This window comes from Rattus rattus, chromosome 17 (genome assembly GCF_011064425.1).
Source record: "Rattus rattus isolate New Zealand chromosome 17, Rrattus_CSIRO_v1, whole genome shotgun sequence".
NCBI classification, from domain to species: domain Eukaryota; kingdom Metazoa; phylum Chordata; class Mammalia; order Rodentia; family Muridae; genus Rattus; species Rattus rattus.
In genome coordinates, this window is record NC_046170.1 from 42,527,969 (window position 1) to 42,553,717 (window position 25,749).

At 47.6% G+C, this 25,749-nt stretch overlaps 1 protein-coding gene across 3 annotated transcripts in view; it reads right to left on the bottom strand.

Annotated features, from left to right (window-relative positions):
- Ankrd11 (ankyrin repeat domain 11) overlaps positions 1-25,749 on the bottom strand; it is a 153,222-nt gene that overhangs the window by 13,791 nt on the left and 113,682 nt on the right. Inside the window, exons 3-7 of one of the 3 annotated variants that reach the window (XM_032887525.1) lie at positions 17,497-17,641; positions 11,277-11,415; positions 2,978-3,148; positions 2,622-2,822; positions 1,712-1,854 (exon numbers count right to left, since the gene is read on the bottom strand). In XM_032887525.1, the coding sequence (XP_032743416.1) occupies positions 1,712-1,854; positions 2,622-2,822; positions 2,978-3,148; positions 11,277-11,415; positions 17,497-17,583 (741 nt within the window). In that variant the 5' untranslated portion in view covers positions 17,584-17,641. Of the gene's footprint in view, positions 1-1,711; positions 1,855-2,621; positions 2,826-2,977; positions 3,149-3,596; positions 3,694-11,276; positions 11,416-17,496; positions 17,642-25,749 lie in introns of those variants that run through there. The other 2 variants (XM_032887524.1, XM_032887526.1) reach the window with 2 other exon arrangements.

Below are 25,749 nucleotides of genomic sequence, written 5' to 3' on the forward strand. Positions count from 1 at the left end.
TGAGAGACTGCACAGGCTCCCCTTCAAAAGCAGGTCACTTCCGGTTTTCTCCTCTCTTTGATGTGCTACCTCTTTCCCCAAATCTTCTCACAACAGCAGCTCCCCTTTCCAAGAGAGAGCTGGTCAGCAGCAGCTCCCAAAGGTGGGTACATTGGGGACTGGGGGATGGGAAATAGAGAAAACAAAGACCACATTTCTGTAAGCCGGTTTATTTATTTTCATTTACATTAGAGAATAAGATAAGTCCTTCCTTGCTTGATTTTACATGCATAAAGATGGTTACAGGGTGACAGAAACATTCAAGGTGACATTTCAACAGCTCTATTCAGCCATTTATCGGCATATGCCTTACTCAACTCCAGTGCAAACATCCAGTTTCAGTCTATCCTCAACTTCAGTTCAAGCTTTAGCATATGCTCTTGTCACTCAGACTGTCCCAGTTCAAGGTGTCATCACCATGGAGAGTTTTATCACATGTGAGTTCTACTGCTGCTCTACCAAATCACCACAACTGTCTTACAGCCGCAGGAGTCAGGTTCATGCTTGGCTGACATCAAGGCGCAGATAAAGCTGGCTTGTTCCTTCACTGTGTGGGCTGTGGTCAGGATTTGGTTCCTGCAGTGCTGGGACCAAAGGCCTATGTTTCCCTGCTGTGGTCAGCAGTCAGTGCCCTCTGTGACTTTCCCCTAAGCCCATGCGGGCCACGCTACCAGGCCTACTTTCCTTCTGTCTCCCCCATCCAGGAAGAGAGAACTACACCGTATATTTTCTCAGGCCACTGTTCTTTTGCTCAGTTTACTGTGTTCCTATAGCTTGTGACATTTTACATTATTAAAGAAAGAAGTTAAAACTCATGGATGTATGAAGACTTAAGAGAGGGGCTCTCCCTTTCCAGTTTTATCACCGGTCAGTTCACCGCAGCTTTACCCAAACTACCCACCTTCCATGGTATTCCTTTACAAGTCTCAGACATTGTGTAAACCCTTTCAGTATGTTTTTCTAAAAGGATTCTTAAAAAAAGACCAGCAAACACATAAACATCACGTCAATGAATTATCTTAATATTAAATCTAAAAATCTATCTATAGAAAACATTTTCACTCAGTGATTCACTGTGCACCACTGGGTTCTTGAGAGTTGTAGGCTCTGGCAGCTTTCAAAGCACCCAGGCCTGAGCTGCTTCTTTAGAGTGTGACCGCTTCGGTTTGTAGCTAGAACCCCCTCAAAGGGATCTGGTAAAGAAACCCATTCTCTTGTAGAGAGGTAATGTCCTGCCTCTCTTAGGGGCTTCCTCCCTGCTGTGGACCCACAGGAAGCGCTTTCTCCGAGGATGAAGCCATGACCTACCCACCACAGTGATCTAACTGTGACTATAACCCTATGCTGACTCTGTGCTTCCCCAGACTCTGGACTGACTTGGAGAGGACCAGTAGCAACTCACACAGCTGTCCATCCATGCAGACAGCAGAGCCAGCACCGTGCAGCCACCACAGTGCTAGTTGTCAGAACTGAACCTCTCAGTTCTGGGTACTGGCCTAGGGCAGAAGGGACCACTAGGCCTTAAGGCTGGAAAGGGGATGGGGGGAAGGGGGGAAAGCTGGGGAGAGACACAAACAAGGGACAGCAACATTGACAACACAAAACTTGCTTCCCAGTATCAGAAGGTCAGAGCTAGAACAGAGCAGCCACAGAGCTGCAGGGAGGTGCCAACCTTGTAGTGCCCGTTGTTGGCGGCATCGTGCAAAGGCGTGTCATCGTCCAGGCCCTTAGTGTTCACCTCCGCACCAGCGGCTAACAGCTGCTTGGCGATGTCATAGTAGCCCCGGTTACATGCCTCGTGCAGTGCAGTCCAGCCTGCAAACAGAAACTTGGGGTATTTGTTATGTAATCCCTGGAAGCTTCACCCCTGCCTAAACTGTGGTGCAATGCACAGGGGATGTGTGTGTTGCTCTTCCCTAGGAGTGGCCACCCAGAGAAGGTGCCATTCTTTTCTAAATTGTGGTACTTTGCATAATGAACATCTAGCCTGCTAACTCTGCAGATTTGTAACTTGTGGAAATAACTATACATGGGGAGTACAGGTTAACCGCCATAGCCCACAGTCAGTGAAAACTATTTTAAAATAATGTGCTGTATTGGGCAGAGTCGGAGCATCGTGGACTCAAAGGCTGAGCACATTGACTGATCCTACTGTGTCGCATCATGGTGTTGGGAGCACATTTCACAAGGCAGCTGAGTGCTCTAATCACGAAAGTCCCTACTACTTATCCCTAGTCCAACCCCTGTAGGAAACAGCAAGTGTGCTTAGTCTGCAGCAGACTGGCCTCTGCTGGAACACTTTAAAACACCACCTCCTGGCCTTGTGGTAAAAACATGGAAAGAAATATTTAAAGTGCCCACCCCCCCCCAAGAAAAAAACCAAAAATCCTGAAATACTGTTCCAGAGACACTAGCTGAGCAGCAAATCACACTGTGTGGATGTGCAGTCAGCTACAGAAACCAACCATACTCCACAAACACACTTCTTCCCATGTTCAAGGGGGCCCCCTCCCTCAGGGCTCAGCATCGGGACGTCAGGACCCTGCCAGGAAGCAAGCTGATCAGGAGCAGCCAAGACTTACCTGCAAAGTCCTTGACATTAACGTCTGCGCCCTCGCTGATGAGCTCCTTGATGCGCCGGGCATCACCTCGGATCGCTGCTCGGTGCAGGCGCGTCTCTCCTCGCTCATTTCTCTTATTCACCTTATCTTTGGTTTTTGAGGCGGAGTTGGGGGTCCCCTTCTGACACACTGTAGACTGGGAAGGGTGCTTTGGTGTGGTGTCTACTGCAGGGCAAGGAGGGAACAGCAGGGCATTACAGAAGGCAGTTTTGTCCCATGGGAGCCTAGGACCCAACCACGTTCATTCGTTATGGAAAGGGGACCCACACAGGACCTCCCTGTCTAGGGAGCCGCCCGCTCGGGTGCCCGAAGCTCACCTGGACTATTTGCAGACTCCTCGGCGGTCATCTGCATGAGCAGAGCCACCTGCTGACGCTCAGAGAGCGGGTATCCAGCTCGGATCCCAGACAGCCCCATGCCGAACAATAGCCCGGACTTTCGGGGAACAGGTTCCTTCTTGATCCTCTTCCGTTCAGGACCCTGCTTCTCTGTGTGGCAGGTGAGGGAGAAACGAAGGGGAGACTTCATGCCCAATCCTCAAAGCCAGATTTTTAACTAAAGTTACAGAGCCCCTTCATTCCACCCAACAGCCTACAGAGCAACAAGGAAGGCCTGTGAGGGGAAGTGACCGTGCTGGGAGCACTGGCATCACCCCACTCTGTGAGCAGTAGCTGTGAGACACAGTGTGAATACCCTGCTGTCAGCCCATCAGATCTAAGTCTCGGTCTCCACCAACCACTTGCTCCCTACAGGCACCACACACGAAGGCATAGGATGTTCAGCACCACTGACCTGGGCCACACGGCACAGGTCGCTGTTATTAACATGTGTCTGCATTTAAACTCCTTCCCAGCCCTCCTCCACACAATGCACATATAAGATGGCAGACAGTTTAATATATGTAAATAAATCAAGGCCAACTTGTCAGTACTGTACCTTTCTTCTTGCTTCTAGGAACCTCCATTTCATGCCATGGTGCTTCGAGGACCGTACCAGCCTTGCAGTACCACAACATGGACTGAGCTGGAGGCATCTAAAGGCATCAACACAGAGCACTAACAAGAACGACGTAACAGCTCGGCTGTTCCATCTTAACCGCCGCCTAACGAGCAGGCCCTGGGCGCCTCTGACCAGTGACAAAGTGGCCTGCCAACCTCTACTGCTGACTGTGCCTCTGCTGCTGTTCTAAAGAGGTAGGACGTGGAGAGAGACACCCCGAGTCCATGACGTGGGAACACAAAGGCTCTCACTCGCTGCGCCCTGTCCTTCCTGTGGGAGATGTGGAGTAAGCCCCTGAGCAGGGTCGAGAAGGTTCCCCAGGCCGCAGGGTACAGGGTACACAGCCGAGGGCCAGGAGGGGCCCATGTGTTAATGGTCTCTTACTGCTATTGCAGGACTTTTCTTCCTTTCCATCCAAGAAACCCTCTGCAGGGGTGACCTCTAAGAAAGTTGCACACACGACTGTCCCTGCACTGGACTCTGCTGTGGAGCTATTTTGGCTCCATCAGTGCGTTCTTTCCCTCTGTCCCAGCTGGTGACTCCAGGCCCCCAAACCATCCGACACTTTCCTACTGCGTTTTCTGACAAACTCTTCACAAGTATTTCACACTGCCTTCTTAAAAACTATATTCGTGGCTTGGTGACTTAGAAGATTTTTTTAATGTTACAGGCCTGTAGGCAGTGACATGTGCCTGTGTAACAATCCATGTTAACTCCCCTAAACACTTTAGGCCACCACCAGCTAGTTTTAAATAAGCCATGATATACAGATATGAAAAAATTAAAAAAATATTAAGAATATGAGAACAAAGTCTCAGAAAACCATGCCACCCTCAAAAGACACAGTAAGATATACCCCTGTTGATGGCATTTGCTATTTACATAATTACCAACCATATTTTCCCTCTTGGAGTTATTATGTGTGCAGGCTAGTGTGTCTTCACATCATAAAGCACACTTCCTTTTTTTAAAGTTTGGTTCAATATAGAGTCTGAAACGAGCCTCCCAATTCTGCCAACTAAATTAGAGGCGGTATTTTTGTTTTGTTTGTTTAAAAAACCAGGGTCTCAGATAGCCCAGGCTATAATGCCCCATCCTTCTGCCTCAGCCCTCACAAGAGCCAGCATTGTTCGCATACACTGACATACTGATGTGCGACAGCATCTCTGAACCAAAAGGACTGGCCTGCCTCTGCCTCCTGAGATTACAGCAGTTTGCTCCCACGCCAGGCCACACTTGTTTTTAAGATGACAAAGGAACCAGTAAACTGTACCAGAAGGGCAGTCTGAGTAAATGTACCCTTTGACAAGTCATTCAAAGGCTCAAGGCTGAGACACTACCACCCTGTCTTGGCTTTTCCTTGTGGGGAAACTAAGAGCAGCACAGGAGACCTGCTTATCCTGCAGAACAGCTGCTGCCAACCGGCCATCCCGGCAGTACGCTACTGGCTACTGGCTCTGCTCCCCTCCCACTGAAGAACTTGGTCCCTGAGCACAGCAACTTCTTACACAGCCGAACAACTTAAACTTTATCAGATTTACTTGTCTAAATGGGGGGGTGGGGTGGGAATGTGATTTCCTCACAGTCCAAATCTCTTCACTGCAAATTTAACTTTTTCTAAGCATGCAACAACCGGCACCCACAACTGTCCAATTTCACTCCCCAGCCTCCAGGGCTCACCAGACTGAGATAATGTTATCAGACTTCTGGGTAAAAGTTGGACACCAAAGAAGCCCCCCAAAGGACAGTGGGCTCTGAACACACCCAGGCTGAGTGTGTCCAAAGCATCTGGACTACCTGACGTGGACATGGGCCTGCGCCCCTCACCTCACAGCCCCCACCAGATGCTAAAAAGCCTGGCAGTCCAGAGGGTGACCCAGCTCCACAGACACTGTCACAGTTACATTACTGTCTGTTGGAGGGAAGCAGGAGAAGTCATTAGTTCCTGCAGAAACCAGACCTCTTTTGGCATTCTGACTTTTGTTTCTACTACTCAAATGAAGAGAGACTTCATGTGAAATTCCAAATTGTGTCTGCTAAACTGCTAAATAGAACACTGCCAGCTCCAAGGTGACATTGACTATGGCACAGCTGAATGAGGGCCGTCCAACTGGATCCAATAATCCCCCTTTAAAACTCTGCTGTTTAGTCTCTGCTTTGGGCAGATACAAGGAATGTGGTGGTGTTTTTCTGCAGTAACTTTCTTTGCACCCACATGTTTCATGCCAGACCTCTGAGGTAGTGTTTTATCACTCGGCCTGAAAACACCGGGCCTGGATGATCACCTACTGACCTTCACCTGGCACAGCTGGTGTGGCCTGCAGGAACGTGGACACAGCTGCACTGGCAGCCTGTTCTGACTGACTACTTCCTGCCATTGCATCCACTGGAGGAAAGGCAGTGAGGACAGAGTGTGCTTTCCCAGATTCCTTGACTGAAAGGACAACAAACCCAGCTCCTTTGAGTGCCTATGGCTCTCCCAACGCTGCAGTGGTCTGTTCTGCTCACCTGAAGTTCATACATCCTCAGTACGGGAACTGGCAGCAAATGCCCCTCCTACTGACTCCTACCGCTCATTGTGTCAGCTCTCCTGTGCTCGACCCTATCCCTGTAGCTCCAACCATTACCCTTCCTCTCCATCTCAGAAGATGTCTTCAGCTACAATGAAGTCACTGACTGTTCTGTCAGTGTTTGTGTGTGCAGGTGTATACCAGAGTATGTCAAAGGTCAACCTTGGGTGTCCTTTCAGGCATATTCATCTTTATAATATATTGCACCCGGGCCTCTCGCTGGCCTGAGGTTTTGCCAAGTAGGCTAGGCTGGCCAGCCAGTGAGTTCCAGATGTCCACCTGTCTCTACTTTTCCAACCCTGGGATTACACACTTGTCACCTCAACCTACAACCTCGCATTTGTACCTGGGTTCTGGAGATTAAATTCAAGCCCTCATATTTTTCCTAATGTTATCTAATATCTAATAAACAATGTAGTCTGGCCACTGAATTTTTAATTTAACTGATAACTTTCGTGGTGCTATTTTGAAATAGCAGTAAATTCCTGGTAGGTGCCAATGAAACTCTCCAGGGAACAGCTTCCCCCTCATTCCTACCATGAATAAGGCACAGCAAACAACAAAACAACAACAGAAACAAACCCCGCCCTTCCCAACCAAGCATCCGATCAAGTCTTCCAGTAATTTAGCTACAGTATTTCTGGTTATAAAGTCCCAGTTGACACATACTAGCTCATCAGTTGCAAAAAGGACTTCAACAACCTTACTTAACCTGGGTTTCAATTCTAGCACAGCAGGTAGGGCTCATCAGAGCGTACCTCTCAGCAGTCCACCTGCAGCACACCCTCACGGAGTAACACTGCTAACGCACTCCTGACTTACTGATGTTTTTTTCTTTAATATTTAGGGAAGCCATAACTAATCATGTGCTGAGAGATAAGCGACACCACCCCACAGTGGATTCTTCTTCTATTCCTTGTCACCTGCAGCATGGCAGTGAGGCCAGACTCAAGTCAGACAGTGACTTAGCTTCTCTGACCTCTGCAGAGTTTTCTGAGGGGACAGTGGTCCTCACTGTACACTGCTTGCACAGAGCCACACGAAACACAGGCTTGCTTGCTGTTGCTCAGTTCAGCAGAGCATGAGCGATCCAGACAACAGTCAGCACCAGTCTACAACTGTCACTTACTCTGGCTTTACAAAGCCATGCTGAAGATGGAAAAATACATAAAACAGAAAGTTGAGACACTAAGGCCTGACCGACATCCTGCTGGGATGGACCCGAGACACTGGCAGCTGGGAGCAGAAACCCTCCTAATATTGAAGGGTTTCTGAAACTGATCCTGACAGGGGCAAAAGCAGTACAAGCAAGGGTTCAAGTCCCTCAGTATAGAGCTGGGACCACAATGTCTGGTCCTGAACTTGCCTGCTGCTACTCCTTAAGTAACTCTGCTGTGTTCTAGTCCCAAACACCTTTCACATTGGCTCATTTTGATGTCCCACTGCTATACATGCTAAACAATAGTCCTGAGCCTTGGTAGCAAAACACTAAGGGTTTGCCCACCAGAACAATTATGACTTTTCTTTGCTGGTCCACAGTTCTTTGAAGAAAAGATGCACAGGACAAATGGCTGAGAAATATACCAGACCAACCACCAACTCTTACTCAATGCTTACGTAAAGCATTTTACTTGGATCTGTTTCTTCACAAGCAGTTACAATGTGGTTATTAGGCTAATCTCAGAATCCTCACTGGGCAATCATTGCATGCTGGGCTGAGGCTGCCAAGCCAGAAGTCACCATATTCTCACAGCACTTTCCCAGCCACACCCCTAGCCAGTGAGTCAGTGACTTGGCAGACAGGATGCAGACTCCACTTTCTCATTTGCCATGGTCTAGCATCTGTCAACATGCATGCATGTTGTTAAGTCCTTCTAGTGAGCAAGGGGATGGAAAAGCCTCATTAGTACACACTACCTCTTACACCAAGCATCCTGAGTTCCATACATTTCCACACAGCTAATGGCAGGAGACTTAAAACAAACAAACAAACAAAACAAAACCCAAAACCCAAAGAATAACTGAGGATCAAACCCCGAGGAATGAACACTTAACCAAAGGTGTAAGATCCGTGAGTCAGTGAGCTATATGAATCCCCAGAGCAATCAGGCTTGTTCAAAGGTACAAGCACTGTAAGAATGCCTTAATTCTCTCCCTTCTTCCAAAGAAGCACTGGTTACTGGGAACAGACAGTTTTTGGCTCCAATACTCCTTTGACTACGATACATGCAATGGGGTAGGTGGTTTCTGTGTGAGCTTAAATTAGTGGGAAATTTTCCAACATAAAATAGAGGCAGAATAGTATCACAAATCATGTAATTCTATAATGAAGGCTTTTTTGTTTTTAGGAAGCCCTAGGTGGCCTGTGACTCACAGGATCTACTGCTTCCCAAGCATCAGAATCAGAGAAACCTCACCAGGCCATGTCAGTAATTCTGCTGTGACTCTACACGGAGACCAGACCAAGAGCTTTTCTTCACCAGGCCAAGGTGATACGTGTGGTCAGTCACAAAGACCTGGTCTGGAAGAGGCCCCAAGGAAGTGGGGATGGTCTCAGAGCTGAAGGCGAGAGCACCGGCTCTGGGCTGCCTGGGTTTTCCTATTACTGACAATCACATTGTCAGAATTACGTTCCAGCCTCGCCAGTGTCACAGGGGTCAACTGTCCTTTGTTAAAAATGTAGCTTCCTAGTCTCTTCCCCTGTGCTACTAGTCCCAACACAGGCGTGTTCTGGGCGTGTTCTATGCCGGGTGGTAACTGTGTTCCAGTTTATGTCTACCTGAGCGTCCGCAGCATCCAGCGGCTGCACAAGCACCACCTCGCTGATGTACAACCTCGGGAGGCCAGCTTTGCTCAGGATGACTCACAACAGACACAACTGTACTGTTCTTGGCAGGATGCCCTCAGTCCTGACTAAGCATGTGCAGCAGGGTCTGGGAAACAGGAAAACAATTTGTATGGTTTGGTCATCTAAGACCAGTCAGCCTCCTGACACTCGAGGGTGCAGTGAAGGAAGCTCACTATCTGCTACTGGGAATCCTTACTGGGTGAGGGTGGGAAGGTAACCCTGTGTTACTGGGGTAGGCCACATCTGTCATCTAGGATGAGTGCTAACATGTACATTATCAGCAGAGGGCGCTGGAGGGACACTCTAGGGTCAAGTGTTTGCCTGGGACATTGCATTTGTCTGTAATAACCTTTCAAGGCTGGAATGTGACTGAGTCACACACGTCCAGGGAGGTCTGACAGCCCTACCAAGATGACCAGAGAGATCCTATCTTGGTCGCTATTTCATCAAGTTAAAAATCTTGCAGATGTCAGCACTTTTACAGCTTCCAGAACTCTGAGCAGGGGAAAATATCAATCCCATAATTCTTTCCTCACGCAGACTGTCCATGCTGAGTGTGGTGGGTGCCACTGCATAAGACCCTGCTGACAAGATGTTTGCCACACACTCCACCATACCCCATTTCTAAGTCAGCACTGCATCTCTGGGTGGGAGAATAACACTGCCTTGGGTGTCTGGTTCACCAAGTATAGAGAGAGAGAGTATAAGAGTGTGTGTGGGTGGAGGGGGGTGCGGGGGGGAGGGGACGGTCCTGCCGACTCTCTAAAGCTGTACTGCACACCAATGCACACTTCCTGCACATTGCACTTCCTTCCTTCAGTCCTCAAGATGGACGCAAAAGGATCCAAAGTTGGAAACCAGCCCAAGAACACTCACGAAACCCATCTCCAGGTACGGAGACGGACGTCTGAGGCTGGGCCTCTGCCTGTCTCAGGTCCTGTGTAAACATGGCCTGATAGCACACCCAGCGAAGGCCAAAGGATGGTGCAGTGGTGAGAGCCTCACAGAGACACCTGATCAGACAAGAGGCTGGATCAAGACTTCCATCACCTGCCACAAGCCACAGCACTCTGCTAAGCAGTGCAAGCACCACCTTATTAACAAGTTACAGTAGGACATCAGAGAAATGTGTGGTCATTTCAATCCCTACAAAGCTCTCACACTCTCTCTCTCTCTCTCTCTCTCTCTCTCTCTCTCTCTCTCTCTCTCTCTCTCTCTCTCTCTCTCTGAAACAGGTCTGATGTGGTCTTCTCTGGCTATGTCCACAGAACTGTGCAGTCCTCTACTCCACCCCATAGTCTTTCCAGAACAGGCAAGCCTGCTACCCGCACCTGTATGTCCACCATGAGTGCCACACACGCCTGCTTTTCATTAGAAGCATCTGTGACAGAGGTGGAACATCCATCCCTGTCACATCTCTGCAAACCTCCCAAACAAGTTACAGAGTTGTGTGTATCAAGCCACAGAACCTTAAATCCTAGGCACAGATAAGCCGCTTAGCTAATCTTAGTGTCATCTCTGAGTCCTGCGGGCATGGCCAAGTGCGCCCTGTTTCTGGAAGGCAGCTTCACTCCAATGCCCTCGGCATCCTGCCTCATGCCCATGATACTGCCTCAGTGTGCACTCCTGGGTCCGTGATACCAGAAATGAAGCCAAGCGCTCTCAGTTGGTTCACCCCAGACCTCCTTTGCCATAGGCCCCATAGGCCTTTAAAAAAGAAAAAAAGAGGGAGAGAGGACCACTGGGGTAAGAAATGACCAGTAGAGTGGAGTCCTGTCTGCGAACAAGGATCATCAAATACAGAAGACAGGCAAGCCAGCAGTATCAGAGACCAGGGTTCTCCCTGAGCAACCCAAGACAGAATTAGACTGAGAATATACACATGAAGGGTACTGACCCTGACCCCGATACATGTGCACGTATACTTCTGTTCTGCACTCTTAGACCTAGCCACTCTTAGGAGGACTACACCATCTGCCTCACTTTTAGGTTCTGCTACAAGTCCATGTGCCCTGGTAGCTGTGTGCTCTGTGTGAACTTCTGAGAAGTATACCCAGGGCATGTGGAGCCTTGCAAGTTTGGTGTCTAGGGAGCCATCATCTAGAGGCCTGTCTCTTGCCCTGGGCTGCAATGCACAGACTGGTGCGATAGCTACAGCAAGACTCCTCCATGGATACAGTGTTAAATCCAGTCTGGTACCTGTGTCCGAGTCTTTCTGCTCTCCATTGGCCCCCACGGTGAAGGGCAGCTTCCGCTTGGTGACCCGTTCTCTCACCTCCTTCCCTCCATCAGTGCGGTCCAGCTTTGGAGTCTTGGTTAGAGAAACTTTATCTTTATCCTACAAAAGAAAGTGATGTTTTCAGATATTTTTTCCAGATGAAATCCTCAAGTCAGTCAAGACTTTACTTCTTGTGCCAAAGAAAGAAAGCAAACGTTTTACTGGGACAATTAACAACCCCTCCCGTTCCAGACCACATATGCAGAGCTCCTGAGGACTGAAAGAGAGTTGGCTGTGGTTTGGCCTTGACCACAGGGCCCACAGTGAGGCTGCTCCTCCTCCAGCTAAAGGCTCTCACCTCAGTCAATGCCTGCTGTGCCAGTGGAGAGGGCACAGGTTGCTTTCTACCTCATCCTACTACCCTGGGGGAGGAACAATGACCTCCCTACAATGTAGAATCAAACTCCCCAAGTGCTGGCAGAGTGTAAAGGTGCATGATCACGTTGTCCAAGTAGGGGTGGTTAAGCCCCAGGTGACCCCAACAACTATGAATCCCCTTCCTGTGCCACCATTGGGTGCATTGCAGCTTTGCTGTTCTACCTGAGAACGTGGGCCCTGGCTGCTCCTGCTACTTCATCCCTGGCCTGAGATCTTGTGAGGCAGTATGTCTGCAGGTAAGAAGTCAAGTACCCTCGGGGGTACTAATCCAAAAGCTATACGATTCTGGTCCCCAATTCCTCCTCCAGCCCCCCCCCCCAGCACAAGTACATGTCATCCCCTTGTTGGGCACATGCAAGTATATTTGTTTGCCTCAAAAATGAAATGTCCCCTCCCTTTCAGAGGTGAGAGCTTAGACACAGTGCAAATGCACTAAGATGTAGCTTCTGAAAATGAACTCACAAGAGCAAGTCTCTGTCACAAGATGTGTACAGATCACGGAGCTCTGGAGGCAGGGAAAGGAAGAACATCAAACACTGTACATGCTGATGGGATCTGCTAGCCACACAAACTGACAGAGCAATGGCTCTGACCATTGTACCCAGACCCAGGAAGAATTCAGCACCAGGCTGACCTAAGGAGGTATAAGTAAAGTTTATCAATTCCAATCAATACCTTGAACTGGACAATGTACAACCAGTTTTGACCCTTTAGCTTCTCCAGCACTCGTCACAGAGGGAGGCTCTGGCCCTGATTCCCTCGCAGATGGTGCCAATCTTTGCACCAGCCAAGCACAAGAGTCTCAGAGAAAACACTAACACATACCCTGCTGGTACACATGAACACTGAGGTATGACAGAACCTGAAAGCCGTTCTAGAAAATCTGAATGCTTAAATCTGAATGGTAAATGATACCAAAGGGAAACAGAAGGAGCTGGAAAGGTGGCTTAGAGGTTAAGAGCACTTGTTGAGCTTACAAAATACTGGGTTTGGGTTTTGACTCCCAGCACCCACACGTTGTTCACAAAACTCAAATTCCAAGCCTGCACACGGCACACATATATGCAAGCAAACCACTGATTTTTTTAAAATATACGTGAAATGCAAGTTGCATGTGTGTCACTAAAATGTTTCACATTTTAAAAACTCTCAGCTCCTTGCCAAGGTAACTTAGCTAGCTACCTGTTCCTTAACACTGGCAGGGGACACAAGTACAGTGTTCTAGTTTGTATAAAACATGTGAGCCAAGGCTCAGGGCCCAGCTGTTGGTGCTGGTGACAGACTGATCATGACGAGCCACCCAGGAGTGGAAAGAGTGGCCTGTTAGAATAAGCCACTGGGGTGCAGCTCTGAAGGAGTGCCTTCTGTCCTACCTTCCCCTCCTTGTTCTCTCCCACCAGGAGGTGGGCTCTATGCCCTCTTGTCATGATACTCTCTGCCTCAACCATGCCGACCAGAGGAGGGCAAAAAGACTACAGGCAAGTGTGAGCCTCTTCCACGAGTGCCTCTATGCAAACAAACACAAATCAACAACAACAAACCACACATAAATACAAACAAAAGAAAATGGGGGGAGGGGTGTCACACCTGGTAAGTGTTTACAACACATTTAGAGTCCAACACAGAAAAGTCTTGAGCCAGGCTGTGGTGATGCCTGCCTTTAATCCCAGTGCTTAGGAGGCAGAAACAGATGGGCAGGTAAGTTCAAGGTCTGCCTGGTCTACAAAGCGGGTTCCAGGACAGCCAGGGCTGTTCAAGACTAAGAGATGCCCTCCCACCCCCAACACAAAGAGGTCCTTGAAAGTGAATGTGGACTCAAACTTTTTTTTCTGCATCTGGGAAAAGACAAAATGGCTCAACCATTACAACTGACCCTGAAGGTTAAGTTAAGCCAAGCGTGACCAGCATCTGCCATCGGATTCTAATGCCATAAAGATGGTCAAAGTGGAAACAACACGGTACCTAAGGTAGCCCTGGCCCCATTCACCTATGCACACACATGGTGCACAGAGAAAAGCTTGCCTTAATTCATGATTCTCATTACAGAAAGCAGAGAGGAAAAATAAAGTTGTAACCTCAAAAGTCTCTCAGATATACAGCCTTTGGTACTAACTGTGACTCACTGCCATCTACCCTGGGACTTCAGCAGCTGAAAACTCTGGCAAGGGCAAAAATATTGTATCAGACACCATCAACCCAGACTGATAAACCCAGCAGCTCATCAGCGTGGGCCCTGGCACCTTCAGTGGAGACTCAATGTGCCCCACTCGAATGTCCCCACTGTGCCTTTAGAGTGAAATGACAATCAGAGAGCAAAGCAACCTGAGTTACAGCAGGTCCTTAAGAGAGTCCCCGTACACTCGAGTTCTCACCAAAGACCAGTCAGGATTTCAATGGCATTCTGTCCAAGTGGGAAGGCTACACCTAAAAGACATTTTCTTAATTTTCTGATGGGCACGATTATTCATGTCTTCCTAACAGCTTAGCAACTTCAGACTATGGTATCTCAGCGCATCTTTTGACAAAACAATTACCAGATTGACTTCAAACACAGAGATCTGCCCACCCCTTCCCTTTTGAGTATCAAGAGTAAAAGAGTATGTGTCTCCAGGCCTGGCAAGACTTTATGTGTTCGAGTGTATGGTGGGTTTAATATGAAGGTGCCTCAGAGGCCAGAAGAAAAAGGTGAACTCCCTGGAGACTCATGGCTTGAGAAACTGACTTTCTGTGAATGCAGCACAGCCTGACCCTGACTCTTTACTCCCTCCCACCAGGACCTCTCTTGAGAGGCCGGTGTCCGCTCCTGCTCACCAGTCTGCATGACCTATGTTCTCAGATTCTCCTGAGAATCCCACAAGAGCATGGCTGCTGGTTATTGCTGAGACAGAGACTGCCATCTGTCACAGGAGGATGAGACCGACCCTGAACTGGACAAGAGGTATCACTTCTTACTGAGGGGGCTTGGATAATACAGCAGCCATCTAGCTCTGTGAACACAGCGTGGTGGTAGAAATTTCCTGGTTCCCTTGCGGCTATTTCAGTAATGGATGTTCCAGAAATGTCTGGCATCTTCTTTTCCGTATGCTGGCGTCGCTAATGGGTCTGTAGCAAGATATATTTCACTTAAAGTATGATGAGGGAGGAAAACAGGTTGCTTTCGATAACATGCACCTGTATGTGAGGAAGTAATGTGTAACCAGAGCCAGTGTCCTCCTGTCACTAGCAGGCCCTCTCCCATGCACCCAACATTTGCCACCTGGGATGCTCTGCAGTTCCTGAAGAACAGACATCTAACCTTGGCTTGCTCTTTCTAGGCTCCACACTGAGTGACCAACAAGCGAGGAGAGACCTATTACTGCTAAGCAGCCAGTTCCACAGTTACTGTCAATCTCCAGAAGAGGCCTAGTTTAAGCAAGCAATCAAACAAAAACAAAGTGCTTGCTGGAAAACACACACACACACACACACACACACCACACACACACACACACACACACCCCTTAAATCAAATTCATGTATACCTCCCACAGTTAGTACATAGCTCAGGTCCTGTGGTCTCAGGAATAATTCAGCTCAGCTCAATACAACTTGTGTCTTCTCCAGAGTTAATAACCCCAATCAACTAAAACATCTCCATGTTCTTGGACCTGGAACATCAGGAACATCAAGAATGAAGGTGTTGCTAGGAGGCTGATCTAGCCCAATTTCTACAGCTTTCATCATGGCTCACTGCAGCCTCTAGAGCTCAGCCTGTCTCCTTGGACCCTGACTAGACCTTCTTGCCTTCTATCCATTCCTGTCAAGCTGTGTGCCATGTACCTGAAAGGCACAGCTTCCTTCCTGACACCTTGTGGGACCCACACTGAAGAATTAATTCTGGGAAGGGCCTGTCCATCCTTGTCAGTCTAGCCAAACTGCAGAGGTCCAATCTGTTTCCCACATACTTTAGATCTACTCAGTGCTGCATGAAACTCAGGCTCATGAAACTTGAGGGTGACTCCTGGGATTCCTACGTACATCACTTGTGTGGGCATGTACACGTCCATACATCTGTCCCTCTCTCCCTCTCCCCCCACACCCCTCAGGGATTTGGAGCTCTCTGAAGAATGCTTTAACAGACAAAAGCAGCAATCAGACAAGATGGAAAGCATCTAAAATGAAGCCTCAGAAGGCAGTGGTGGAAACTCAGGGAAAGAGGGAGGGAGGGAGGGAAGGAGGGACTTGGGCACTTAAGTGCAAGGCACCCTACACTGTCACTCACCCAGCTGGGCAGTCAGGTTCTGAGGGATGCTGCTGGTTCTGAGGTTCAAAGCACCAAAGTAAAGTGTAGCTATGGTAGGAGCTGCACTCAGACAGGAGGATGGCTGTATCTGAGTGAGGGCCCCTCCAAGGCTCAAACGCAGATTGTGCAGGTAGGGCCTTGCTCTGACTTGAATGCCCACAATGAAGCCTTTCCCTTGTTCATGCTCCACAACTATCTTTGTTGTATGGAAACATCTATAAATATATCTGAAAACCACACCTTTGCATCTATGCAGTATGAAAACTGTCCCCCAAAGTGGGTTCATGTTACACAGATATTCAAGGCTCCCAGAGACACACTCATCTTTTCTTTTTAAATAGCACCTAAATATGTTCATGTTCAGAAACCACTTCACGATCAGCCAAAATTGAGTGAGCATATCTTCCGGCTCGGCAGTGGTTACAAGTAGAACACCTACAGGGAGAGTATTATCCTCATGCAAAAAGAATCAAAGAAGGGTCACTGATAGACTGACAGCAAACCAGAGCTGGGACCCTCTCACAGACACGGGCTAGAACAGGTGTCAAGACAATCAGGAGGAACGACCAGGAAGTACAGCAAGGTGAACTTGAGAACTAGAAAATCACCTTATAAAAGCATGAGCTGAATTCTCAGAGTGTGGACTTCTTACTGGCTCAGATGCTGCTGTACCACAGTGAAAAAACCCAGTCCCAGGACAACTCTGGGGCTTGGTAATAGTCATGCAAACGACCAACTAAACACACATTTTCAGGCAAAGCCTTACCCTGATCTGTCTTGGTCTTGGAATCTCTCCTTTAGGCCAGGAAGTACCCAGAATCTGATGTCAACAGCACACTAACTATGGCAATCTAGAGTTACATTGTATTTTCTCGTTTGTCCGTCCATCCATCCATCCATCCATCCATCCATCCATCCATCCATCCATCCATCCATCCATCCATCCATCCATCCATCGTTTTTGTTTTAGACACATGGTTTCTCTGTGTAGCCCTGTCTGTCCTGGAACTCACTTTGCAGATCAGGCTGCCCTCCAACTCTGCCTCCCAGAACTGGGATTAACACGTGCACCACCACGGCCCAAATCTATTATTGCCTTGAATTAACACAATTTGAAAGCAAATGTCTTACAGTGTTTATAGCCAGTATAACCGAGACATAGTTAAGTGTCTTACTGAAAACATGACAAGGTATCGTAGGGTTCTGAGGACACAGAAGGGCAAAAATTCTATACACAAGTCTGTTGGGGGCTTGATTATGACAAACTTAATTAAGCAGGGCCTCTTGAGTGAATAAGTGGCTCCTTGCATACCCAGTGACAAGAGAACTGGACACTCCTGGTAGCAAAGGCCTCACAAAGCCACCCACGGCCAGAATAACCTGGCTCTGTAAGTACATGGTCTGAGTACTGTCTTTAGCCCTTATCCTGATCTTAGTGACCCAGGAGAGGCAAGGGGAAGTTAGGGCAAGCCAAGGGTTACCTTTTTCCCAGTTTGTTTCTCCACCATGTCGTTGCTGAGAGAACAGTCTTCTTGCTGGGGTGTTTTAGAACACCCACCCTTGGGCATCGTTCTCCTCCCCTTACTTGGTCTTCATGTATGCCGCTATTGCTTCATCTTCAACTGTCTGTGTCAAAAGAAAAGACACAGAAGGTTAAAGCTACTGTACCCAAAACATCACACCTGCCCACCTTCACAGGGTACCACACAGACTGACCAATCAAGATATGCAACTCCTTTGACCCGAGTAGCCAGCAGCCTGTCTCTGGGCAGGGAGCTGAGCTAGGATGTGCTATTTCAAGAGGCAGCTCCCAGGAGCAACAGGAGCGACAACCCTGGTTATGCTGCATAACGGGTAGCAAAGTAAATAAGGACCTCATGACAGGAACGACCTGGAGGATCCTGAAAATCTATTCTGTAGAGCAGCCACCAGAACCTGATACCTGGACCCCTTTAACCTAGACATAACATATACATATGACACAACATCACATAGACTCCTCTAAATCACAATGGGATGGGTCTGAGTGGGCCTAGAACTCCGCTCTTCCTAGAACTTCTGCACCCCCACAAGCAAGGTCGGATAAATACCCAGAGCAGTGAATGCCCTGGCCCTTAACTCCAAGAGAATGTTGATGTCAGCCTCCAAATCCATTCACCAACTTCCAATCTCTCCGCTCTTCACACGACGATGTAAAAGTGGGGAGAGAAATAATCTACCTGAAACAGAGCACCGAGCACACTGCTGAAGTCCACACAATGCTCTAGTGACATGTGCGAGCGGCAGCACAGGCACGGAGGAGTGTGTGTGCAAGGCAGGCAGCTTTCAGGTCCCCTCCAGGTCTGAGGACCCACAGCACTCATCTCGGGTTCAAGGTTCTGGCCTCTCCTGAAAATACCGTATGGCACATGATGCACTGATCACATCCTAAAGGCTTGCTTGACAGAGCCTCTAAATTTTAGAGACAGCCAAGAGCTTATACAAGCCAACTACCATCTCGTCAAACCTTCATTCACAAGCCAACAGACCCCTGCCTTAACTACCCAGGAGAGAACATCCTCAGAAGGGTGATTCAAACTAGCGGATCCTGATTGTTCTGTCCTGCCTTCCAACTGTCCAAAGTGGAATAGAACACTTCCCCTCAAGAATCATTCTGGTTTTCGCTGTGGAGCGCACTCAACACTCAGGAGCATGCTCTTCGCCTTCCAGTCTTCTCATGTGTCCCATGCTTTGCCCTACCACAGGCTTGAGTTGCTTTAAATGTTTAGCATATGAAAGTCCAAGTGTTACAAAAACAACAGTAACACAACAAAATAAACCCTTTTTTTCCAGCCAAGCCACAGCACTGTTTTGGACAATCTTCCCTTATAGAGTCAAAGCTCCTTCTGACTGACAACATCTGGGCCTACAGACAGCAGCCTCACCCTAGTTCTTCCTGTCTTGTTAAAATGCTTGATCTATCCCTGTAGAAAGAACTGCTTTTAAACCTCAAGACTCTGGGGGCTGGAAAGATGGCTCAGTGGATAAGAGCACTTGCTCTGCAAGTGTGAGGAACTGAGTAAGAATCTCCAGCAGGCATGTAAAAAAATAAAAAGTCAGGCTGTGCACGCCTGTAGCCCAGCACTGAAGGGAGGGACGGGGCTGTGAGATAGGGAGGTCCTGGGGGCAGGGGTGGGGGGGTTCTCTGGCTACAAAGCCTAGCCAAAAATGTTGAGCTTTCAGTTCAGTTCAGTGAGAAACCCAGTTTAAAGGCAAGAGAACAGTGCTGGGGGAAACACTCCTTCCTGCCCAGCTCTAGCCTCCACACGCACACATGCACACTCACGCTTGGGCACCCTGCCCCCACGAGCCCTTCTGTACAATCTCATCATCTTACTTTTCTGTAATAAATGACAAAAACTCCCAAGCAGCTTCTCAGTGTTTACCTGGCCTAAGAGTATTATTTGGAGGAGTCAGGCAGGCACTGGTGCTTGCCCAGAATAGCAACATAATGGACGTCGAGGCAGAAGGAGAGCCCCTTCTCTGGGCCAGTCTTAGCCACACGGCAGTGAGCCTGGACTGGAGACTGTCCCAGTTTGTTTCTTGTGATAAACATTCTAATCAGAAGCAGCCTAGGGAGGAAAGTAACTCTGTAGTGAGAGTTTTGCTTTTGCTGAAAGCCAGGTTACCATGCGTATGTTTTTGTTTTAATCCCAGGTGTGGAGTATGAGGCTGCTTCAGACTGTCCACAGGCACAAACGATGACTGTCTCAAGCTCTAGGAGGGGGTGTGATTTTTGCCAGCTACAGATAATTTATGCTTTGAATTCTGGAGACTCTGGGGAAGGTATAAATTCGAGAACCCAAGAGAGCTGTGCTGTGGCTGCTTCCCCATTGTGGATTCACTGGTTGGAGATGTCCTGACTATGTAGATGGATCCCCAAGATCTCGGCGCCCCTAATTAATCATCAGGAAACAGCCCAAAGAAGTAGGTGTCTGTCCCCTTTCCCCTCGAACCTTCTTTCTCTCCTTAGTGTTGAGGGTTGGTAGAGATAATAGAACCCAATAGTGTAGCTGAAAAACTAGGCCAACGGCTTACTCCATCTCAGACTTCCCGGTCCGCCATCGAGGCTGCTAAGCAGTAACTCAAGAGCAGAAACCACAAGGGAACACTTCCTGTTGGCTTCTTCCATGCTTTCTCAACCTGCTTTCTCATACAGAACCCAAGACCGCCTGCCCAGGGACGGCACTGCCCACACTGGATCTAGTCTTTCCACATTAAGCATTAATCAAGAAAATGCCCCCACAGACATGCCCACAAGTCAACCTGAGGGGGGCAATTCACTTCCTCAATTGTGGGTCTCTCTTCCCAGGTGACTAGTTTGTGTCAAGTTGCACAGAAACGCCATCTCAAGAACAAAAAACCAATTTTATGTTGAAGTAACAAGCGCGGCTAGCCAGGCTAGCCAGGAGGTTCTTGAACCTCCACCAGCAGGAGCAGGGTGCTCCTATCCAGGCCCCACAGTAGCTGAGGCCAGGCATGGCATCTCTGTTCTTCCGCTATGGTTTCTCCATTCTGCATTTTCTACTAAGAAGTGCCAGGCGTGGTCACTTTTAATCTTAGCATTCCGGCGGCAGAGGCGAGCAACTCTGAGTTCAAGGCCAGCCAGATTTATAAAGCAAGTCCAGCACAGCAGCAGGTCATTGTGAGCTTGAGCCAGTTTGGGTTAAATAGTGAGTCTCAATTTTTGGTTGTTTGCTCTTTTTTTTAAAGACAGGGTTCTCACTAAGTAGCCAGGCTAGCTTGGAATTCACTATGTAGAGCAACTCATGGAGCTCGGCCTGCCTCTGCCTCTGCCTAAGCGATAGGAGGTGGGCGTGTGCCACAGGCCCAGCACTCACTCTGAGGCGCTAAAGAACAAACCTGAGCTCGGCAAAGCCAGAGAAGCTCTCTACCACAGAGCGAAATAAGTGTTAGCCCAAAGCGCTCACAGCAGCAGCGTCATCAGAGAGTGACACAGCCATTACCATCTCTGACGAGATACAGCACAGGGCAATCTTTCATTCTGGCCTGTGAAAGACAAAGAAGCCCCATCATTAGCCTCCCGTTATCCCAGTGGCAGAAACCACAAACTGTAGGTGGCTTTCTGACAGAAAGAGAAAGAAGACCCCTATCCGCATTAGTGGTCTGTGACAACGTGAACAAGGCACAGCCCATGAAGTTCCCATGGGGCTAGGAACCCATGGATGGTCACAAGATGGGGGAGGCTCTGACCAAGCCCACTGTCTAGAGAGCAAGCCCACACGGAAGTGGTCTAAGTCCAGCGTTTAGTAGTGTCTACATCCTTCATCAACCAAGACAGACAGTCTGCCGCCATCCTCAACACCTTATCCAGAGGAGCTGCAGTCATGCAGAAGAGCAGAGCTGTTAAGGGGAAGCCCGACGGAAACATCGCACACAAAGCCAGGGCACACTACAGAAAATTCAGGACTTCAAACTTCAAAATTAATCTGCTCAGGGCTGGGAAGCCATGGGACCACAGACACAAAAGAAAACCATAAAAAAGCAAGAACCAGAAACAAGTCCAAGTGTTGGTACAGTCTAGAAAGTCAGCGAGAGGCTACAGAACTCAGAAATTAACCATTGAGCCTGGCTGAGGCGATGTGCGCCTTTAATCACAGCACAAACAGGCTGACCCTCTGCGTTTGAGGCCTGGTCTACAGAACAAGTTCCAGGACAGGGCTACACAGAGAAACTGTCAACCACAATGACAAAACAAATGAGAGAAACCCAGCTGAGTATTATTAGAAAGTCACCTTCTCATACAGACAACAGATGATCAAATAGGAGAGTCTGACTGGGGCTACAAAGGAGGAGTGAGCAGGAACCAGGTCTCTGTACAGGAAGACCCAACAACATGGGAGTTCTCACAGATGCCAGGAAGGTTAATGTAAGGCACTTTTACAGAGCTGGGGTGTGGGGGGATCGACTACATCGACAACGAGAATTATCAGTGAACAAACATTTTCACGAATGCAAAAACTGTGGACCTTTGTCCCCATTTCTTTTAAGATTCTAGCCCCAGGTCAGATCCAGCCTACTTCCTATGACTGCATGAGAACTAAGAATGAGTTTTGTACATTAATGAATGAAGGGGAAGGGTCAAAAAGTTATTTTGTGCCACTGAGCTGGGGAGATAGTTAAGTGTTTAAGAGCGTGTGTTGCTCTAGCAGAGAAACTAGGTTCAAACCTTAACACCTGTGTGGTGTCTTTGCAAGGGATCCAAAGACCCTCTTCTGACTTCTGATAGGTACACACACATACATGTGGGCAAAACATTCGTATGCATAAAAAATTTAAAAGCCTAAGAAATTATTTTTAAAACTGTGATATTTAAAAACTAGTTATAATTAGGATTTGAGAGCCATTCCGTTTTACTGAGTGCAGCTAACATCACCATTTGCTTTCTTGTTACAGGATAAAATCGAGGGTGCGTGCACGCACTGAACAGAGCTCTATCCCAACCCCATGGCCTCAATCAGGCTGTCTTCACTGCAACTGCTATCAGGGCCACTGTGTAGCCTCTCTGCCCTTTATGAACCCGTTACAACCTCAGCTGGCACAACTCTGACTTTTCAGGCTCTGTGAGATCAACATATTTTCACCATATCGTTAAGATGCTATGTGCTGTGCATGCCACAGTAGTGACGGTGTCAGGCTTTCACATTCACTTGTTGTCCTTACTTGCTCTTCTGTTGCTGTGGTATGCACCATGACTAATGGTGACTTACGACACAACTAGAAAAGCAATCACCAAATGAAGTCAGGACAAACTCAGGCAGGAGTTTGCAGCAGAAACTACACACAGGTCAGAGGCTCTCAACCTTCTTGGTGTGACCCTGTAAAACAGTTACTCGTGCTGTGGTAACCCCCCCACCATAAAATTACTTGTATTGCTACTTCTAACTGTAATTTTGCTATTGACATGAATCATAATGTCAATATTTTTGGAGATCCATGTTTCCGAAGGGGTGGAGCCCACAGGTAAGACTGCCTTCCAAGGAGGCCCATAGCCTCTGCTTACTTAGCGCTCTGCTAGTCTAGGACATCCTGCCTAAGGACAGAGGTGCCCACATCAGGGTGGGCCTTTCTTACATCAATTAGCAGGAAGAACATGCCCCATATACATGCTACAGGCCAAACTGATTAGAGTCCGTGGCCTTGAATATTCGTTGAGAGAGAGATGCACAAAGCACCTGTGCTGCACATCACAGCACACCCAGGTATCAGAAAAAACATCTCTAAATGTGAGCTGACAGCAGAACTGGATTCTTTTTCATGGAACCCAAGTTTTCCTTAAAATTGACAAGAAGTGGACACCTAGCAGTCACGGTCACTCCTCGGTAACCTGAGGCTTGACCCCCAGGTCCTTGCGAAGAGCAGATCCTTGGTGCTAGAGTAGCTCTTCAGAGACAGCGCAGTGTCCGCAGAGCCTTCTCACATCCTTCCTGTCGTTGTTGGTGACTGGTACCTAACGACATGGACATTGTGTACAGTTGTTATGGTGTGCTGTTTTGGGAACAGGGATGAGAGAAAAGGCTTGTATGTGTTCAGTGTGTGACCCATTTTATTTTTATATTTTTATACTTTTATATTTTTATATTTTTATATTTTCTTTCTACCTCTGAACCTATACAGGTGGAACCACAGCCACAAAACACCAATGGCATTTCGTGAAACGTGAGTAACAGGAAACAGTGATTTCAACGGAAACTGACTGTAGTTGTTGCCAACAATAAACTCTGAGCTTTAAACAGAAGTAAACCTTAACTCAGGGAAACATGGTCTATGCCCCACAAAGCCAGATAGCTTCTTAACGTAAAGGCACCGTGCTGGGATCAAGGGTGGCATCAAAGTGGGCATTTTTAATACTGTAGAATAAGAAATCTGCACGATTCAATAGACCAAGATAGCTGATCTCATGATGCTAAAAACCTGCACACTGGGCAGGAGCAAACTGAAGTGGCTGAGCAGGGGCTTCACACCAGGCACTGCCAAGGAAGACATGGCAATCATGTGAGCCCCTCCTGCTGTGTGTGTATCTGTAATGAGTCAGGCTCTAGCAAAACAGCTTCATCAAAAGCAGGTCCTCCCCACACCAGCCGGCCGGCCAGCCAGTCACTGACTGCAAATACAGAAAGCAATGCCACTTTTCCACTACAATTTTATTACTGTTTTTTTGTAAAGTAACTAATTTTTAATAAAGATTCTTTAATATTCAAGTGTAATACTTATAAAGTTCAAGTCAACTAAATAATTTAATAAGTCTCCCTTATTTGGTGTTCAGGCAGTGAACACCAAAAACCTGTAACCAAGTCTGGTTATCACGAACACCACCCTAAACCCTCCCCCCCTCAAAGAACTGTAAAAAAGAAAGTGGTTTCACGGGAAAACATGAAAATATAGGTTTTTGGGGTATTTTTTTTTAACCTTCAAGTTGGTCCATACCTACAGTACTAGCCTTCAGACAGTGGTGGGAAGGGGTGGCAGGAAGAGGAATAGACTGAATTTGAAGAGGCTTTCAAATTACAGAAATGACTGTTTTTAAAATTAAAGAAAAAGAATTAAAAGGTTGGAATGGTGATTCGCCACAGTATGACAGTAGACAGAACTAATTTTGAAGACAGACTAGAGAAAAAGCCAAGGTCATGCTGATACTCACACAGGAGTAAGAAAGACTTTGGGGAGCTAGGGAAAGAGGGCTCTAACCCTCTGTAGCAACAGTGAATGGAATATCCACATGCAAATGGACCTGGCTTCCACCTCACATCTCAAACACAATCTATGCCAAACGGAGGAGAGATAGAAACATCAAGAACTACTGTAAAAGAAACCCACTAGGGAGGGGGGAAGGGATAGAGGGTTTATGGACTGGGAAAGGGGGCAACATGTAAAATGTAAATAAAAAATATCCAAAAAATAATATCTACTAAGTGAAATATGAAAATTCTAACTCAAAAGACTGTTTTACTAACGAGATCACTTTGATAAAAAAGCTCTCAGCTGGAATATATAGAATCCCTGCAACTCAGTAGACTAACAAGACCACATACTGACACAGCCAACCACTGCTGTAAGAGGTGAGGTTGTGGAGGAATTCCCAATTTCACTAACAAGAAAACACAAACAGAAACCAAAACATATACTGAGTATCAGTAAAGGCACAGTGTATCTCAGAACTACGACTCAATAGACTAAATCTGGCACCAATTACACGTCTAAATATAGCCTACCAGCCAGGGGTCTGACTGAAAATACACTAAAGGGAAATGTCAATACGATGTAAGCATCAAGAGACAGCACTCAGTGTTCATAAAACTCCAAATTGAGCCAGGTATCGTGGTGCACAACTTTCGTTCCAGCACTTGGGAGGCAGAGACTGGCAGATCTCTGATTTTGGGGCCTGCTTGGTCTACAGAGCGAGCTCTAAACACTAGAGCTACATAGTAAAACCCTGTCTTGACAAAACAAAACAACGAAAGGTCCAAACTGGTGTCATGCTACCACAAAGTTATCAGAGAATACTAAACAGCAAGAAAACAAAGGAAATATGAAATTAATCTTGGAATGATGTGAGAAAACAGTCCACTGAGATAACTTCTGAACTGAGCCTGGTGTTTAAGGGACAGTGTTCGTCACTGGGAGATGACAGTGGGGCATTGGTCCGGGACCAGATTATAAAGCTCTAAAGCAAA